The 20,217-nt window shown below is 39.6% G+C and overlaps 1 protein-coding gene across 1 annotated transcript in view; it reads left to right on the top strand.

Moving 5' to 3' along the window:
- Window positions 1–20,217, top strand: part of MCF2L2 (MCF.2 cell line derived transforming sequence-like 2) — a 186,352-nt gene that overhangs the window by 135,585 nt on the left and 30,550 nt on the right. Inside the window, 5 exon segments of the mRNA XM_037526575.2 lie at window positions 12,577–12,643; window positions 13,688–13,803; window positions 14,944–15,013; window positions 19,083–19,175; window positions 19,825–19,917. Coding sequence (XP_037382472.1) covers window positions 12,577–12,643; window positions 13,688–13,803; window positions 14,944–15,013; window positions 19,083–19,175; window positions 19,825–19,917 — 439 coding nt within the window.

The following is a 20,217-nucleotide window of genomic DNA, read 5'->3' as shown; positions in this document are numbered from 1 at the left end:
ATTTCCAGCAGAGGATTCTTTTCATATATTACCTACACGGAGTATGGCTTAGCACTGCTGACAGCCACTCTGGCTATTGTGCAGCAGGTCTGACCACAGAGAGAAATATTTATGCAATGTGATTTGTATGGGGGTTATTGATAGTGCAAATAAATAAGTTGGTCCATTGTTAACATAAATCACCTCCCTTCTTTATCTGACTGAAATCCCACACACATTCCCTCCAGCCATCATATCATATAATGTATTATACGTAAAATCTCAATGACCACTATGTAACTTTCAGGTCATTTGGCACTAGGCCCGCATTGATTATACACAGGTGTGAAGCCATAGAACTGTATCTCCAACAAATACAAGCTGATTGAAAACTGACTAAAACACATAAAAATCACATTTCTCCGTATCCCACATACACGTATTCCACAGACAGACCCATGTTTTTTAAAGTAAATCGGGAAATTGGTGAGAGGATGCATGGCTTTTAGCAGAGAGAATGCAAGAAAAGGTGAAGGGGGGGGAATGGCAGAGTCACCCAGAATACCTGTCTGGTGCCCACCCACTCACAGGCCTCACAGGGAACGAGGAGGTGGCCTTGGAGACACCTTTGCCCACCTGGGAGGATTTCCTCGAGCAGGCTGGCTCCCAACCCACCCCAAGGCGAGAAGAAAAGAATAAAGTACTCAAATTTCTTTCACTGAGAGGAAGTACATGGAAATTTTTTTTAATATATTTTTTTATAAAGATTTATTTTTTTTATTTATTTATACAAGCACTGGGTACAGTCAGAAGCACGGGAGGGTGAGAGAATTCACCAGAGCCAGAGCGGGGAGCAGAGCATGCAGAAGGACCGAAGTACACTGCTGAGGGGAGCAGCGGGCAGCAGGAGAGGTCTGCATGCCATGCGGGACCCTCCTCTGGTGGCCGGGGAGCAGCCGGGGATTGAACCAGCACCGCAGAGGCTGCGGGCAGCTTCACAACCCAGCGCTCAACCGCTGCGCCACCAGGGGAGGCCCAGTACATGGAAATTTTTTAATTAGCTGGAAATACAATTAGATGATAGCAGATGCTGATTTGACCATCACAGAAAAGGGGAGTATGTCCAAAGTATCATGAATAAACATCATGATGATGAAATGTATACCTTACTTTGAATCTCATCATCAGGATCAGTTCAACAGAGGACGAGAGAACTTTGGAAGATACTGGGGAAAGAAAAGGAACTTCAAGATGGGAGACTTGAAAAACAAGAGGAGCTAAAATTTGCATGTTAGATTTAGGAGAGAAGAGAGAAGGCTGAGAGGAACCAGAGGGAGAAGCAGATAGAGGAGAGAGGACCAGACAGCAGGGCAGTTGGGCTTGTAATGTAAATTGTGTTTTAGAAGCCTAAAATGGTGGGAGCAAATGGTGGAAAATGGGGGGAGCAAAAGAGACCCAAAGGAAAGGCAGTGTTACTGAAATCAAAAAAGAAACAAATTTGTTAACTGAATGGCTTGAGACCCAACACACTGAAGCATATCAAGTGCCAGGCTTGACTTGTTCAGCTCATTGGCTCACCCTGGGTTCTGGTAGGTAGATTCCCTCACAGACCCTGTACAGATCCTGTTCTCTGATTCAGACACACCACAGGCTGTGATTCTGACACTGTGAGCCTTCTTGTAGTTCTTGCAAAGCTGGGCTGCTGGAGGGATAGGGTGGGGTCCTGACCTGGCGTCCTGTCGCAATGGAATCTGGGCAAGTTACCCGACTTCTCTCTGTGTCTGTCCACCGTAATTCCTGTGGAAGGGTGCAGTGAGGACAGAATACGTGGCAATCAGTGTGAAGTGCTGAGTTGCCACTGGGCCATCCTTATGAGTTGGTGGACAGCCACTGTCCTCATGCCCACTGTGGCTACAGAAAGCTCCTATCCCTTGGGGAACAGACAAAGGAGGTCTCACTATATCAAACACCCTCATGATAAAAAGGCCTCTGTGCCTCACGTCTCTGGAAATACATTTTCTGACAATATAGCATCACCCAACTTCTTGGCCACTGCCTCCTCTACTACCTGCCATTTCTCACCCACACCCTTCTGGGTGTTCTCACCACCCTTGCCCCTTGGTGATCTCTCCTATTGATGTTAATCCCTGATTTATATTTCTAGTCTAGATTCTGAGCTCTAGACTGGGGTGTCTTCACTTAAAGACACCCCAATCTTAAGCTTAGCATACCTAAAGCTGAATATCTAAATACAATAAATGGAATATGCCTGTGGACGACATGAATACCCTAAAAAACCAGAATCCTCCTTCCCAGTGCACCAGCCCAGGGTATTACATGCCAGTAACAACACTGGCATTTTGTCACCGTATAAAGTGTGGATTTGTTTTGCCTACACTTACAAGGGTCCTCAGACCTGTTAAGAGTGGAGACCACATCCCATTCTCTCCAGTTTCCTTGAAAGAGCACCTACAATGCCTCACACAGAATGAGTGTGGCTGAGTGTGCTGGTTGAATTGAGTTTTGTTGAATGCTTTGCACAGTCATCAGATGTTCAAACTTTCCTTCCAAGAAGCCTCCTCCTCTGTACAATGGCCCCAGTGTACTACTCCCTTGATGCCATCAAGACCCAAAAGCTGACACCGGAGACACACTAGCTCCTTTCCTGAGACTCTTGCTTCTGCTCCTGTGGTTTGGCACCCTCCGCATCCTCCCTCAGTTCCAGGACCTTGGCAGGTCGATGAAGCCATCCTAGGTACACCCAGAAATGGAAGATGAAGGGAACTGACGGTACAGAGAGGCACTCACCTGCAGGCCATTCTAAGAACCCAGTGTTGCCCATCCTCCCCTCCTCTGCACAGGGCAGGGGCATCTCCTCCCACATCAGCCCATAAGGGTGTCTCTTGTGTGCTTAGCTAACCCTCATCAGGGGTCCCACAGGGACAGCAACGGTCTTGGAGTGGCAGGCCCTGCTTTCAGACACCCTCCTTGGTCCTGAGGAGTTATGCGATGGAAGGGGTGGGCTGGGCTTTACCTGGGGGAGGAGGTGGGAGTGAGGCTAGCACAGATTTTCCCTTCAGGTTGCGAGTGCTTTGACAGCCCCAGAACAATGACCTGCTACTCCTCTCTGACAATGGCCCTCTCGGCATTTCTTCTCCCCTCCCCACCAGCAGACCAGACACACATTGCACACCCCCAGGGTTTTGCAGGGTTCTGTACAGGTTCCTAGGTTGCTGCTTCTAACCCCACCTCTTTTCTTTTCCTCAGAAGGGAAGCACCAAACTGAGTGAATGAGTAACATTTTTGTAGGGACAATGTATTGCTATCTGATGAACACTTTTATTTTATTTTATTTTTTTAAAGATTTATTTATTTATGCATATATGAGCTGGGGTACAGGCCAGAGATGCGGGGGGTGAAAGGATTCACTGGAGACAGAGTGGGGAACAGAACAGGCAGACTGACTGAAACACACTGCTGAGGGGAGCAGTGGGCGAGACAGGAGAGGTCTGCTGAGCCATGTGGGTTGCTCCCTGGCCGGCTGGGTATCGAACTTGTGCTGCAGAGGTTGCGGACTGCCTCATAGTGTGGTGCTCAACCCCATGCACCACCAGGGAGGCCCAAGGCTTTTATTTTCAAAGACAATTGGCACCAGACCTACCACAGTAATATAAAGTAAACAAAAACAATTTGGACCCTTGGTGGGTGGTACAGAGGAAAAGAAGAAAATGACACGGTGTGGAGATGTTCAGAAAATAGTATTGTCTATGATACAGGGACTCTTTGCCTGGCCCAAATGCAAATCATTTGAGTTTGAAATTTTACAGTTAAATTTTGCTGTCATGAAATTTAAGGAACAGCTCCAATGTTACTCTCTATTTTCCTTTTTAAAATACTTGCTAACTACTAAGTGCTCATTGCCTGCTTTATGGAAGACGTGTGGTTCAAATCCCACTCAAAACAATTCTAAAAGGCTGGATTTACCTTGGGACTTACAGTGAATATTATTTAAAATAAACAGCCCATTGGTTAAGAGTTAGACTTCATTTTGCTATACTGAGATTTTTCTTATAACAGAGCTTCTGAGAAGTCCATTGTAAAGTTCTTGATAAATCATGTGCTCTGAAACAATACAGTTTAATGGCTCGGTCTTGGTTAGTCCAAGATCTTAAAGTCCAATATTAACACCTCTTTAACCTGCAGACACAGGACAATAAACAAATAAACCCTCTTGGGAGTAAAAGGATTAATTGAGTAATAGCCTATTTGCTGGGTAGGTAAAGATACTAATGGGTCTACAAAAACAAAGCAGAGAAAGCAATGTGTCCTTCCCAATTTTCTTATCTTTTGACTATTTTGTACATTTTTAATCTTTGGAAATTTCCATTTGACAATAGATTTCTTTTTGTTTGTATGAGGTGGAAGCTGATTAACTTTTCACAATTTCTTTTTGTTAATGAAGATTATTGAGTTCCTTGGATACTCTTGTTGGTATTAGTACCATGGGATAGTCCCTTATCCCATGAATCAAAGAAATAATGGCTTTCCTATCAGCAGTATTCCAGGATGTCCTCTGTGAACCAGAAAGTTCTTACATGATGTCTTTTTACATGTGGGGTGCAGATGAGTCTATGTACCATGGCTCTCAGATTTGAGCCAAATTCCTTAAATACAAGGCAGAAACAGCGTTTTTACTGTTACTTACTTACAGCAGGCCCTGTTACTTACAGAACTATTTTGAAGAGTCAGAATATTGGGTACTATTTTGTTGGACTGACATTCACTTTTGGCACATGACTTTGCTTGTCACTGGTTTTAGGGCTAGAAGGACCAGACTGTACTCTTGCTGGTAGCACCTAGCCATCACTTTGACTTCAATCAAGTCATTCACTGCTATGAGCCCCAATTTCCTCTTCTGTGAAATGAGAATAACAATTAGTACCTATTATTGCTCAAGGAATTGGTATCAATTCCTGAAATCTATCATTTGTATATTCAATAAACATTTATTGAGAATTTACCAACTTCAAAGGCATGGAGAGAAGGCTGAACAAGAAGCCTTCAAAGGCATGGAGAGAAGGCTGAACAAGGAGAGAAGGCTGAACATCTGTCAGGTGTCAAATGGAGTAAGGAAGATACAAACACATTTAAAAAACTTTTATGCACATGCATTGGGTTGACAGTTATATAAAAAAGGAAATGGAAGATAGTAAGTGTTGATGCAGATGTGGAAAATTAGAACCCTGATACATTGCTGGTGGAAATATAAAATGGTACAGTAAGACAGTTTGGTGGTTCCATCAAAAGTTAAAAATAGAATTACTTTGTGTTCCAGTAATTCTACTTTTGGGTACATCCCCCAAAGAATTGAATATTGGGTTATTCACAATAGCTAAAAGGTGGAATCAACCCCAGTATACACCAACAGATGACTGAAAATGCAAAAGGTAGTGTAGGCTAACAGTGAGATGAGATGTCCCAACACATGCTAAGTGTGGGTGAATCTTACATGAGGTGACTTAAGTCAGTTACAAAAGGACAAATGTATGATCCCACTTATGTGAGGCACCAAGTAGAGGAAATGCACAGAGACAGAAAGTGAATAGAGGTTACTGAGGACTGGGGCAAGGGAGAAATGTGGAGTTGGTATTTAAAGGGTATAGAGTTACAGTTTGGGGGTCATAGAAAAGTTGTGATGGTTACACCAGATATACTTAATGTTACTGAACTGTACACTAAAAATGGTTTAAACAGTCAACTTTATGTTATGGGCATATTACCACAATTCAACAAATTTATAATCCCTAAAATATCACACAAATACAGGTTTGTTAGCTTGATTTAGTTTGAATGGGATATGTTTATAATTAATCATTATTTTTTAAAAAGTGTAGTAGATATGAAATTTCTTTGTAATTATTTATTATGTGATATTGTAGAATGAACATCCAGATGAATCTTGAAATAATTTATGTATGCCCCATCCTCTTTCAAAATGAGTTGGAGGTATGCTAAACACATCAGAATAGTAAGACCGAATCCAGCTGACACCGGAGAAAAATACAGAAACTGAAGTGAAAAATGAACCAATGATACATTGGCCAGGGAGCAGAAGCTTTCAACTTCAAGTTTTCTGGGAGCCGGGATAGTTATATTAATGATTTTGCTAATGATTAAAAGATCAGTGATTTCAACAGAATTATTGTCTGTGCCTTTAATGTTACATCTGATTACTACTTATAGTTCTAAATTATGTAACACCAATAGAAATAGAAGAAAATGGAAAACTGAGAAAACATTTTCTTAAGTCTGAACTCTCAGGACTTGTTCTGTGCTTAATGAAATGGGTTGCTGAAGAGTTACCTGCCCTGGTGGTCAAATCAGTCTCCTATACCATACCCTGGGCTCTTGTGTAGCATCTACGCTGTAGGCTGGTAGGACAACCTTCTCCTTAATCTGAGCTGCCCTTTTCCTCTGCTTCCTTCCAGGCCCTGCTCCAGCAATGTGATTCCCAAAAGATCTTAATGTCAACAGGAGTCCACACCCTGATCGTATTTTTTTTTTAAAAAGATTTACCTATTTATGCATACAAGAACTGGGGTACAGGCCAGAGGTGCAGGGAGTGAGAGAATTCACCGGAGACAGAGTGGGGAACAGAACAGGCAGACTGACTGAAGTACACTGCTGAGGGGAACAGTGGGTGATACAGGAGAGGTCTGCTGCACCATGTGGGTAGCTCCCTGGCTGGCCGGGAATCAAACTTGTGCTGCAGTGGCTGCGGATAGCTTCTTAGGTTGCATTTTAACCCCTTGCGCCACCAGGAAGGCCCCATATTTATTTTTCCCCCCAAAACATTCTCCTATCTTCCTGGCCAGGTTCTTGCCTCTTACATAAGACAGTTTTAATTCCACATCTTCTAAAACCTCCCTCTATCCTTCTCCTTGCTGTGTATTGCACATTTCAGTTACATATTTACTATTCAGTTAATTAAGGCTATCATTGAATAGAAAATCTTATGACCTATGCTGTTTGTCTTGTGGAAAATGAAAGACAAGTTAACATTATACAAAGGCTTCATTAAACATTGTATTAGAAATGATAATATATTTAGAGAATGACCATGAGAGCTAGGAGGGATAGTTAAGATTATCTAATTCATTAAAGTGAAGTTGTAAAAGTAAAAAAAAAAGATTATCTAATTCAGCCTTCAACACATAAAGAAATGAAGATGCTGAGAAAGAAAGTGCTTTGTTCAAGGTTACCCTGCATATTAATAGTAAAAATAGAATTCAGAATCCATTTTCCTGAAACCTGGTATTTTTATAACACCATGCTCATTCTATTTTAATTTGTCTTTTATTATTTAATATCAGCAAGCAGGGTTTTAGATGCACCCCCAAACATAGGCCACAGGAGATAATGTAATGTAGTGGGAAAAACACTCATTTTGCCAAAAATCATTGGACAAGCCATTGGACTTACCTTGGGCAAATCCCTTTAGGTTCTGCATCTCCCTTTTTTTAAAAACCTGTAAAATTATGATGAACTAGATGGTTTTTAAGGTTATATCTGCTTTTAGCATTTTGTGAACCCTCCAAATTCTGAATCCTATCCCACCTAAGAATTTATAAGTGCCAATAGTGTTTACATCTCTCTTTTCTGTTCCCTCTTCCAAGCTTCCTTTTTTAAAATTCCTTCCTTTTTTTTTTTTCAAATTCCCTTGCTTCCTTTTTTAAAAATTCTTCTTAAACTTTGTTCCACTCAACTCATAACTGGCCCCACCCCTGGCTTAGTTATAGAGCCCTTTCTCTGTACCTGACCCTCTATCACCCTACAATGGCGGTGTTGCTTTTCTTATCTCTACCAATTCAGTGACTAAGACCTGGGATCATAGTATACATCTAGATCCCTAGCACCCTTACAAAATAAGGAAAGAAAAAACATTTTATAAATGAATCTAATGGATTTTCACTGAGAAGCAAGGACAAAACTGTGGTACTAATTTCATTTGAATTTGTTGAGTCTTCATGGAAGAGAGATTAGAATCAAGTTTTCGAGAAAATTAGAATTTAAGATAAGTGTATAGTAATGATAACACTGTCCTAACTAAGGGTGGAGGGGACAGGGGAGGGAAACGGCACAGGAGTGCACCCATGTTGCAAGATGAGTGGAACTAGAGAGCTTGCTCTACATTGGTTGCACCAGAAATGGAGAAGAAGCAGTGTCTCAAAGATGCATGTTGAGAGATGATACGGCGAGGCTTGCTGACAGATTGAATGTAAAAGATAATGGCAGGGAGAAGTTTGAAATGACTACTGTGTTTTAGGGACTCTAGAAAAATGGCCACCCTACTGATATGCATGAATGAAGTCTCTGGGAGGCAGCGTCCAGGTGAAAATGTCTAGACTTTTGGAAACGTGGGAGAGTCAACAGCATGAGAGAAGAGGAAAAAAGGAAACCTCGAAACCTAGGCTAAGGCCTTTGGGGACAGTGAGAGTAGACAAGAGGAGGCAGATGAAGCAAAGAAGGAATAGAGATGAAAGAGATGAGGTGGACAGTGGATGAAGACCCAAACCAAAGGAAGAGATAGATTTAAGAGGGTAAATATCTGTTACGTCAGATGTTCTAGAATGAGAAGAATGAAAAGAGATTTCAATTTGACAAAAAGGGAATTTGATGAAAACAATTTTTAAAATTAAGGAGTTAATTTTTAGTTTTCACACATTAAAAGTCAGGTACCTGGTTTTCAAAAGTTTATATTTGTATTTTTATTGATGTAACATTGCACTATAACATTATATAAGCTTTAGGTGTGCATGAAAACTAATTATTAAAAAGCAAAAATCTTTCATACTTTCATACTCTTTGACATGTATTTAACGTGATAGAATACCGGGAGTAAATAAAAATTGATGGTCAATTGTGTTCATTTTAACAAGCAAAAATATTCTTCCAACAGGCTAGCTCCCAAAAGGCTACACTTCTGTTGGAGAACTGGGAAATAGAGGATGCTGGGGGGTAAGGGATAAGGATTAAAAGAGAGAATAGGTTAGTATGCAGGGACAAAGGAGAAACTTATCAAGAAATCCTAACATGGATCTATATTTTAATGATCTTGCATACCAAATACGGATGCATTCACTTTAAAAAAAAAAAAAGGTATTTTTTTTCCCCACTCCCCTTGGTTATGATATGATCTGAAACAAACATAAGATATCATATAGAAAGGAACCAGGTACGGGGCCTCCCTGGTGGTGCAAGGGGTAAAGCACCGCACTATGAAGCAATCCACAGTCTCTGCCGGCCAGGGAGAAACCCACATGGCTCAGCAGACCTCTCCTGTCTTGCCACTGCTCCCCTCAGCAGTGTATTTCGGTCAGTCTGCCTGTTCTGCTCCCCACCCTGTCTCTGGTGAATCCTCTCACCCCCCACAACTCTGGCCTGTACCCCAGCTCTTACATGCACAAATAGGTAAATCTTTAAAAAAAGAAAAGAAAAGAAAGGAACCAGGTATCCAGAGCAGTTTTTTTCTACCTTGAAATATAGTTTCAGAGAAGAGACATCCTTTAATAACATAATGTTTCCATTTCCTCCTCAATGCCCTGGGGGGTCTGAGGGGAAGATCCTCTTTTATATGTTAAACAAAGGACCCAATATGTACTCTAGGGTAGAAATGAGTAATGCAGGTTGATTTGCATTGAAAACTCCATTGAGCATCCGAATCATAGTGCCCCACCTCTGGATAAATATCCACCAGGTATAAACTGCTTTAGGTGTTTAAAATTTTTTATTTATTTTTTTACAATTTTACTTTTTTAAATTTATTTTTGTTTTGTTTTTCTTCCTCCACCACCACCCAAAGGAAAGGCCCTTTGTCTCTTTCCTTTCCCCGCTCTTAATCTCAGAGTCCTCAGGATGTTTGTTGACGTCCAGTAGTTTCTAAAAGTGTTTTACATTGTCACATTGTCTGTTATATGAATGTCTAATATTTGTTTTAGCCATTCTGACTTGTTTTGCTGCATAGGTTTTCACTTCCCTCCATTTTGTAACAAATGGCTGTATTTCAACCTTTCTTGTGGTTTTGTAATATTCCATGGGATGTATCTACCACATCTTTTTGATCCACACATCCATTGAAGTAGATTTAGGCTGCTTCTGTGTCCCAACTATTATAAATAATGCTGCTGTAAATATTGGAGAACTAGTTTTTATTTATTTATTTAAAGATTTATTTATTTGTTTGTTTGTTTATTTATACAAGCACTGTGTACAGTCAGAAGCAGGGGGGGGCGGCGCGAGGGGGTGTGAGAGAATTCACCAGAGCCAGAGCGGGGAGCAGAGCGGGCAGAAGGACCGAAGTACACTGCTGAGGGGAGCAGTGGGCGGCAGGAGGGGTCTGCGCGCCATGTGGGACACTCCTCAGTGGCTGGGGAGCAGCCGGGGATCGAACCAGCGTTGCAGAGGCTGCGGGCAGCTTTGCAACCCAGCGCTCAACCACTGCGCCACCAGGGAGGCCCTATTTATTTATTTTTTAATGATTTCGTGTTCTGTGGATATATGCCCAAGAGCAGGATGCTGGGTCATATGGTATTTCTATTTTTAATTTGTGTGTATATATATATACACATATACATGTATATACACAAATTATTTATTTGCTATTTATTTGAGGGTTCTATTGAAGTTAGTATGTTATGGGTTATATAACATATATGTGTGTGTGTGTGTGTGTGTGTGTGTATCTGTAAGCATAATTTTTTCTTGTATTAGGCCCTTAATCATAATATAGTATCCTTTATCTCTTTTTACCTTTTTTAAACAAAAGTCTATTTTATCAGATATAAATATAGCTGTTGCTGATTTTTTCCCCCCGTGCCATTTGTTTGTATAACTATCCTCCAAACTTCAATTCTAAGTCTATGCTTGTTTTTGTTAATAAGATGAGTTTCTTGTAAATAGCAGAAGGTCAGGGTGTTTTGAAATCCATTCTGCCTCTCTGCATCTTTTGACTGGTGAATTCAAGTCATTTGTATTTAAGGTGATTAATGAGATATAATTATTGCCATTTGGTTTGTTTTTGGTTTTGATTTTGATGTGTCTTTTTAAATTTTTTTTGAGGACTCCCTGTTGCTTTATTTAGGTTCCATTTCTGTGGTTCTTTTGTGTTATTATGTTATTTATTTGAGGACTCTACTGAAGTTAGTACGTGATGGATTATTCGTGTGACCTATTGGATGGTCTGATCTCTGACTTGTTCTAATGGGCCATATTTTACTTTCCTATTTCTCCTCCATGTTAATTTAGGTGGCTTTTGCTTACTACTCATCATTCTGTTGCTTTAGGATTTCTTTCACATGTGGCTTGGTGTTGGTAAATTCTTTTAGTTTTTGTTTTCCCGTAAAGGTCTTCCTTCTACGTGCTGGGTAGAGTCTTTCTGAGCTGGAAATCTTTTTTAAGTACTTTTAAAATCTCTTTCCAATCCCTTCATGCTTGTAATGCTTTTGTGAGAAATCTATCTGATTGATGCTCCCTTATAGGTTACCCGGTTTTCCTTGATGTTGTTAGTATTCTGCCCTATTGCTGGTTCTCATCAGCTTTATTATTGTGTCTTGGTGCATGTCAATTGGTGCTATTTTGTTTGGAACTCTTTGGGCTTCTTGGATAACAACTTCTGATTCATTTTCAAGAGTGAGACTTTTTCAGTGATTATTTCTTTAAGTAGATTTTCTATGCCTTTTTCCTTTTCTTCTCCTTCTGGAATCCCCATAATAGAGATGTTATTTCTATTTAAGCTGTCCCAAAGAGCTCTTATAATGTTTTCAATTTTTTTATTTTTTTTTCTTTATCTTGGTCTATTCTTGTGTTCTCCAATATTTACTGATTCTTTCCACTGCTTCTCTTTGTCTATTAAGCCCTCAGTTGTATTTATTAAACCAGCTATAGTGCTTCTTAAGTCCATTATTTCTGAATGTAGCTGCCTTATATTTTCATTATCTTTATTCTATGGTTTTATATCCTCTGTTTTTTTTTTTTTTTAATTTCATCAGCATGGCCAGCACGATTACCCTGAATTCCCCTTCTGTCATTCTCTGAAGCTGTCTTTTGGCTGAGGAGCCAATCACACTAAAACATTTAATGCCAAAGAGAGGGGGCATCCATCTAACCCCCTACACAACAAATATATCCACATGGAACAAAGATCTTAATGTGAGCAATGAAAGAGCAGCAAGCTGGAGAGGAAATCTAGGAAATCACATGAATAACGTAGGCATCAGGCAGTATTCCTGACCAAGGATCTAGACCTGGTATTTCTGACCCCTCCCCACACATACACACTGTACCCCTTCCAGTGGTCAGATTATTTGCTGATTGCACAAAATGGATTTTGAGTCCTCTCACCTTGCCAGTGTGATCAGAGTATGCTTTTGTGATATCTTGGCTGGGGGTGTTCAATAGAGCAGAATGAACTGATTATAATCAAAGTAGGTGAGCTTTGAAGGGAAACTGTGTTGATGAACATTATTCTAAATGAATTCTTAAAACCTTCCTTCCTCTATGTTTCTCTTTTTCATTTTCCCACTTGCTGCTGTGATACAGGCGCATTATATGTGACTTACTTGAAACTGAAGAGATTTATATAAAAGAGATTAAGAGCATAATTGATGTAAGTATGTTTGAAGGGGGATTTGTTAAATTTGTATTCAAACTTGAGAAGTTTTATTACATGAAGAGATTCAAAATAGTTGTCATGTGTCTCTAGCATTCTCAGCAAGATTTCAGGTCTTGTAAATATCACAAATGTCTTTCCAGTAAGGGTAAGAATATTCTATGACTACTGACCCATGTAACCAAGTGTCTTCCAAAAATTTGTGCCAATTCATAAGATTAGAGCACTTTCCGACCAGGTTCATCATATGCTTGCCAATGATGGATATTATAATTTAAAAGTTTTTGATAATTTAATAAGGGGGAGTTCTTAATGGTTTAAGAAGCATTTTTTTTTTTTGCAAAAGAGTGAAAATGTCTATTTTCCCTATTTTCCAAAGGGAATAATCAAGGAAAAAACTGTATGCACAAGGTTATACTAGAATTTTCTACAATAAAGTAATAGAAGCAAACCACTGTTTAATAAAAAGGGAATATTAATAAAGTATAATATACAAACTGAATGAAACATTATTCAACTATTCCAAAATACCTATTTTAAATAATATTTAAAATAATTAACATTGAAAAATGCTCATAAGATGTAATTTAAAATAATATATGTAGAAATTTGTTAGCAGAGTCTAAAAGGTACATGTAAAGCAGACTACAGAATTATATATGCACATGGTTATAACCTTATAAAATAAGGTTTTTAAAAGTCAAAAAGGAAATATAATAAACATAGTAGTTGCATCAACTCATAAAATGATGGATAAGTTCTTTCCCTTTTTTCACACTTGACGTTTATAACATAGCCACTTAGAAATATATTTGTTCTTCTGAAAAGTACTATTCTGTTATTGTTATTACACTATCTTCTGAAGATGGACACGTGAAAAAATTGATATCAAAAGAAAGTCTTTGGTGGAATAATTTCCAGGAAATATGTGTGCTGTATTTCCCAATTATGTCATTAAAGCTTTGGTCCCTGGAATAACTAATTCAGATCATGTCTTATATGTTCCTACCTGTAAAACCTACCTTGCTTCCATCTCTGCAGGGATATATCACGCCAATGGATTTTATTTGGCTAAAGCATCTGATTCCAGATGTTCTTCAGAATAACAAGGACTTGCTCTTTGGGAATATTAGAGAACTTTATGAATTTCACAACAGGTAGATAATCATTCAGATTTACTAAGGAAATGGAAATTAGGAGAGGGACAGAAATCAGACTGGTGGGATTTGGGGATGCAAGGGCTTAAGCATTTTCAGGTTTAAGCAAGTGGCCCAGAATCAGTGGGTTGGGTTGAGTTGGGATGGGGATGAGAAGGAGGGGAGAAGCACCACTGGATCTCTGAAAAAGAAATGAAAAGACATTAATTGAGGATGTAGTAGGTGTCAGGCATTAACATAATTATTTGTGTATTCCTTTGCTTAACATCTCTGAATGCATCAGTATTTATTGAGCAATATTTATTAATATCCATGGGGATTGCGGTCACCACTGGGAACAGGAAGATAATCAAAACACGTATCCACTGACTTATGATCAGTGGGTGGGTAGTATCGGGAAGGAGGGTGTTAGAAGTGCTAACTGGTCAAACAACCTGAGCTTTATAGCCCAGAGCTAGTTGAGTCTTGAGTCCTGGAGACCTCGAGGAAGAAGAGACTTTGGAAATTATCTTCTAGCCCTTTATTTTTACAGAAGAGGAGACGGTAGTCTATTTATTCACTTTACTACACTATAATGACCCCAAGATCACACACCTGATTGATGAAAGGGAAAAGATTACTTGGTGAAATATTTCCTGACCACATTTCTTGTCCATTGGTCAGACACAGACTGAAATGGAAATCCTATTTTCTGCTACTTTCCCTGTAGATGTTATTCAACCTCTTTGAGCCTCAGGTTTCATATTTATGAAACCCTATCTTGCAAGTTTGATGGGGGATTAAATGAGACATTGTTTAGCTAGCTTATGATATTAGTTCTAACAGCAGCCAGAGCAGCAATTCTTACTAACAGGAGTATCTTGTAGCAGGCAGCATCAAGTACATACGGACGGACTCTGGCTAGTGCTCAGAATGATCAGAACAGCTGGGGGTGGTTTCAGGGAATCCTAGTAATGTCACAGAACACAACTTTTTCATCTAAATCAGTGTGTTAGAAATGAGTCAAAAGCAGAAAAGCCTGAAGAACAGCATTTTTTGGGTTCCTCCCAAATCTTTATGTGATTTGACTTAAAAAAAAATGAACACTGTACATGTTTAAAAACAAAAAACCTGAAGCGTTATTATCTTTTCTTTCCCTAGGACTTTTCTAAAAGAATTAGAAAAGTGCACTGAAAACCCTGAACTTCTGGCACGTTGCTTTCTCAAGAGAGTAAGTCTGTGCTCCTAATAAATTGAAATAACCATGTAATTAAAGTCAGCTCATAATTTTCTGTGTAAGTGGCAAGGGCACATAGAAACACCCATAATCTGAACATTTATATCTACCTCTTGAGTGCAACACAGCAGTCCTTTGTAGTAATTCACCTGGTGTGAGATGAATCAAGTGAACCCATAGGTGGGAGCAACTTACAAGCTACTTGCAAAGCCTGAAAAAATGGAACACTGGCTTCCTGTGTCCCTCAAAGTAGTTGATGCACCTTTGAATGAGGAAGCTAAATGTTTTGGAAGAAGAATCACACAACAGGTCGAAATTCTTCACTAAACTTGTATTACCACTCTCCAGAGGAGAAGTTTTGATGTTAAATTAAAAATCTCAAAAAAATGTATTTTCTTTCATTTTGTTTTTTACAGCATGGGGTGAGGGGGTAGTATATTCTAAATCTCTACCTTCTCTACTGTTTAGTATGCAAGCTGTAAAGTTGCCTCAACACCAAGCCTCTGACTAACCCCTCTTCCTACCATACAGATATTCCTTCCTTCTTTCAGGCTCTCCTTTTGTACTTTGGGCAATAAATGAGTGTTTGGGCCAGTGGTGTTTCCCAGTTGCTGGCACAGAGAAGTACTTTATCTGATATCACGCCCCACCATGCTTTCTTCCCTTTAGGAGGACTAGGCAGATGATCCTGGTGCCCTCTCCTTTCAAAGTGTTTTGCATTTCTTCTATCCCACTAGCCCTTCTTTTCATTCTCTTCCTTGTTTTGCCTTTTGTGAGTCTGAGACATCAGATCAAACAACTTAAAAAAAAAAATCTAAGCAACCCAAATATGACTGATAAGTCTAAGTGCAAAACTTGTGATAAACTGAAAACAAGCAAAAATTGCCAGGATTCAAGGTACTTGACACAGCGGAGAAGCAGCCTGCAGCCCTCATCGTTATGACTGGTTTAGAAGGTCCCTTCCATGACTCCCTATGGGCTTTCCATCAGCCTCATCATAGGTTCTTCATCAAGTGCTGAAATTCAAAATATACCACAAACTATGTTATATTTAATCTGATTAATTTCCTTCTTGTGTGACCATAATAGCATTATTAATTATAATATGCTGTGTGAGTAACGATCTCAGTACAATATACTAATGTAATATAGGTTGTTATGATATATAACCACCAGAGCCCATAATATTATAATATAGTGTTTTATACTACTTGGCATTTTAATACTTATCAAACCACCAATGTGAAATCTAATTTCAGAGTATAGAAATATTTTATTATCACTTGTGTCATTATTGCAGGCATTTTAAAATTGTTGAATGAGAAGAAGACCTAATTCCCATGGGGAAAGATGAATATTATCAATTAAAAATTGTCCAAATATGATGAAATGGTCAGAGAATTCCTGACAAAGCATTCTTTCTCAGAAGAGTTCTTCTAAGGTTTTATGAAGGTTTTGATGGTATCCCACATTGTGAAGAACCTTAAAGATCATTGACAAACCCTGCATATAATTCTATATGATTTATGATGTTGGAGGCAAAATACAAGTAATAACTTATCAAGCACAAAGCTTTTACTTTGAGTCAAATAAAGTAATAAAAATGACAGTTGTTTAAGAATCCTTGAAGAAACTGGCTGCCACTATAGAAAGACTTGAACTTGTTCATTAATAAAGCAGGCCCAGCACCCTTTGTTTATACAGCAGTTTACCTTTTCTTAATATTTGCAGAATTCCACTAATCATGAAATTAAATTTTGAAAAATTGCTCTGGCCAAGTGTTTTCATTTAGAATCTATAGCTTGTTGCATCTGGGGAAAGGCTGCCCCAGAGATCAAGCTTGGATCAAGTGTAACATTTGTCAGTAGTTTACTCTGAGTTCAATTTGCTCTGAGATTTCACATGGAGCAATGGGAAGAACCATTGGATCAACTTAGGGCACGTAACTTCTTATCTAAGTCAATCTACTTGTTAGCTGTATGACCTCAAGTAAGTCACTTAAATTCTTGGAGTCTCATTTTCCTCCTCCAAATATTAAGCTTAAAACCAATAAGTAAAGGTGTTGTGGAAATCAAAATAATGCATGCAGAAGGATTTGACAAGTTAAAAATTGCTTAACAATAGCTGCGATTTGTTGGGTACTCTGCATGTAGTGGGCATTTGATGAAAAGTATCTATACATCATCTCATTTAATCTCTCGATTATCATAGGAATTGACTATTGCTCTAAACCCACTTAACAGATGAGGGAACTGAAGTATGGGAAGGTTAAGTAATTGACCTCAGGCCATACTGTTTGAAACTAACAAACCAAGAGCTGAACTTGGACCATCTACCACTGGCACTCACAGTCCTAATCTAATAGCAGTCCTGTCTTCCTGTGTGAATTTAAGTTTTGGGCAGCAACTTTTTAGCCTCCTAATTATCCTATAAGGAAATAGGGGGCATCTGGCACTTTCATATGCTGCTAGTTAGTGAGCATCCTTACTCTAAGGAATTTTGGACTAAAGAACAAATTTAGTATTTGAAGGCTGAAATGTTCTGTGCTGCTCAGAGTGTAGACACAGGAGCAAGGGGTGAAGCTTTCAAGAATGCAGGTTTCAGCTCAGCATCCACCAAAGGAGCCAGGTCCCTCTCTGTTACTGGGAGAATTGGGGGAAAGATGACTCACTGTTGAGGATATTCTACTGGGTGGTGGGCTTTTCCAGCTACTGAGATTCCTTGGGTGGGTGAGTATGAAAACAGTGAAAACTTGAATTCTTTTAGCAGCTAAAGACTGATTGCTTCATGCACAAACAGATCAAATGTGGGTGAGATGCCTTAATCAATTTGTTTTTCAAGCCTGGCCTCCAGTATCCAGCAGTGTCCCCATATGTAAGCTGCTATCCTATGGAGTCACTGAGTTTAATAAATGGACTAGCACAGTGCCTAAAGCATCAAAGGTGCTCAAAAGTTTGTTCTTCAGTGAATGAATGAATAATAGATTTATTATTGTTAAGCTCTGAGTTATTATCCGAGTCCTTAACCAGTCTGACAACATTTCTCAAGGCCCATCTTTCTTCTTAAGTGTGTTTGTGTGTGTGGTGTGCATGTGTGTGTGTACGTGTGTGTGTAATTTTTCCTGGAGACAGTAGCAAAGTACAGAATTGCTGTAGTTCTTGTAGTGAAATGACCACTTATCATCCATCAGAAGAAGGCAAGCACTACAGGACTGGACATCTTTCACTATAGCAGTGACATAGTTGATGTCATCCAAGTCCACGTAAGCAACATTAAGAATTGAGCTGAGCAGGAGGATTGAATTCCACAAAGAAGGTGCCCAAGACCTCCCCACCAGAGCAGCCTGGGCTCTGTGCTGAGTCCAGCAGCAGTGGATCAGGCTTTCCTCAGGAAGCTGCCAAGCTGACTCCACTACCTTGGGGTACCCTTTCTAATTGGGATGTCAGTAGAGGTGTGTGTCCACCTCTTAAGGTCTGTGGTGCTATGAGACTATGCATCACACAGCACTAGTTTTGAGACAGTGATAGAATGTTTTTGTCTGAGTCTTGTGTGGCAGGTTGAAGATGAGGACTGAGCAGAGCTTGCTGCTTTGCCCGAAAGACTTAACTCTGTATTATTTTGTCCAGACTACCACATTTTTCCTCTGGGGTGTGATTATCTTTTGGTTGTTTCTTAAAATTTTTTTCCCCCTAGAATTGTCACCATGACAATTGTAATAAGGAGAGGGCAGAACAATTTTGGGATGATATTGTTGCATGGATAAAGAGTAGGAAGAGTAAAAATAGAAACCTACTGCTGTCCATGAATTCACTTATGTACTTACCAGAGTCCTAGAACAGCTCCCACCACATTCCATTCATGTCTGTGTTTAGTACTGATCACTCATAATCATTTATAACATGCTCTCTACTTCCCCATCACACACTCACCCCACCCATCATGCATCCCCAGTTCCTTACACATTGGAAATATTCCGAATTGTTGAATGAATGAATAAACTATAATCCTGTCCACTACTGAAAAATACCACCTGATTAATTTGTTCTAATTTTTTCTCACTCAGAAAGAAGATCTTCAAATATATTTTAAATACCATAAGAATCTGCCCCGAGCCAGGGCAATCTGGCAAGAATGTCAAGACTGCGCCTATTTTGGGGTAACATTGAGTTCACAGAATCTCCCACAAATTGTTTTCCCTGGACAATGTTTATGCACACCACATTTTTAAAGAAATCAAAAATATGAACGAGGCAGAGGAATGTGACATTGGGGTTTATTAACATTATCCCCCATCTTGAAAGCACACATTGGAAGTTTCAAAACTATGTGTCTATGGGACAGGCCTGTGAGGAACAGCTAAAGGCTGGTGTGAAAACCAGAATCCTCGCTAGGATGGTGTTGAAAAAGTAGAACAAAGTCAAAAAGGCCCCTCACTGGGTTTCCCTGGAATGTTATCAATAAGCTAGCATCTACCTCCAGACTCAAAATGACCTGAATAGACCCCAGCCTCCAACTCAAAGTCAGGGCTGCCTCCTTTTCAGAAGTTTTTGAAATGCCCCTTGTCCTCTAGTGGACTTGCTTTCTAAAATAAATGAATGGTCCTGATTCCCCGACCACTGTTAAATACCAGCCAAGCCACCCTGCCCCTTTTCTCTAATTTTGCACACTGTTCCTGAAGAATAAAAAGCAGTCAACCCCATGTCCATGGAGAGCCCGTTTCATCTCTTGTATTTAAATTCCCCGACTTTCGTTCTCTGTGTGTGTTGTTGGTTTTGCTTTATGTTGTTTCTGTTTGGCCTTTAAAGGTGTGCCAGCGCCAATTGGATCACAATTCTCCCCTTTTTAAGTATCTTAGAGGACCAAGCCAGAGGCTTATAAAATACCAGTCGCTGTTGAAGGTAAGGTCAACGAGAGGGTATTTTGTTTGGAAACAGACACTGTGCTAAGTTGCTTTTTTCTTTCGACTTGTAGAGTTAAGACTTCATCTTCCAAATGTAAAAATATGTCCATCCTTCAGGAATTTTCTGTCCTGCCAGTCTAAATCAGCACTCTTCAGTGAGAAAGAGAGCAGAGAATGATAGAATTGAAAGGGACCTTCAAGTCTGGCTAGTTGAACGTGCAACCCAGGATATCAATCTCTCAGGAGCTTGGCTTAGGGGAGGAGAGAGGGGCCCTTGGGAGCAAAGTGGGAAAGAAGG

Source organism: Talpa occidentalis, unplaced genomic scaffold (genome assembly GCF_014898055.3).
Source record: "Talpa occidentalis isolate TD23 unplaced genomic scaffold, MPIMG_talOcc4v2.1 talOcc4.4, whole genome shotgun sequence".
Lineage (NCBI taxonomy): Eukaryota > Metazoa > Chordata > Mammalia > Eulipotyphla > Talpidae > Talpa > Talpa occidentalis.
This window is presented reverse-complemented; position numbering and strand designations above follow the sequence as displayed.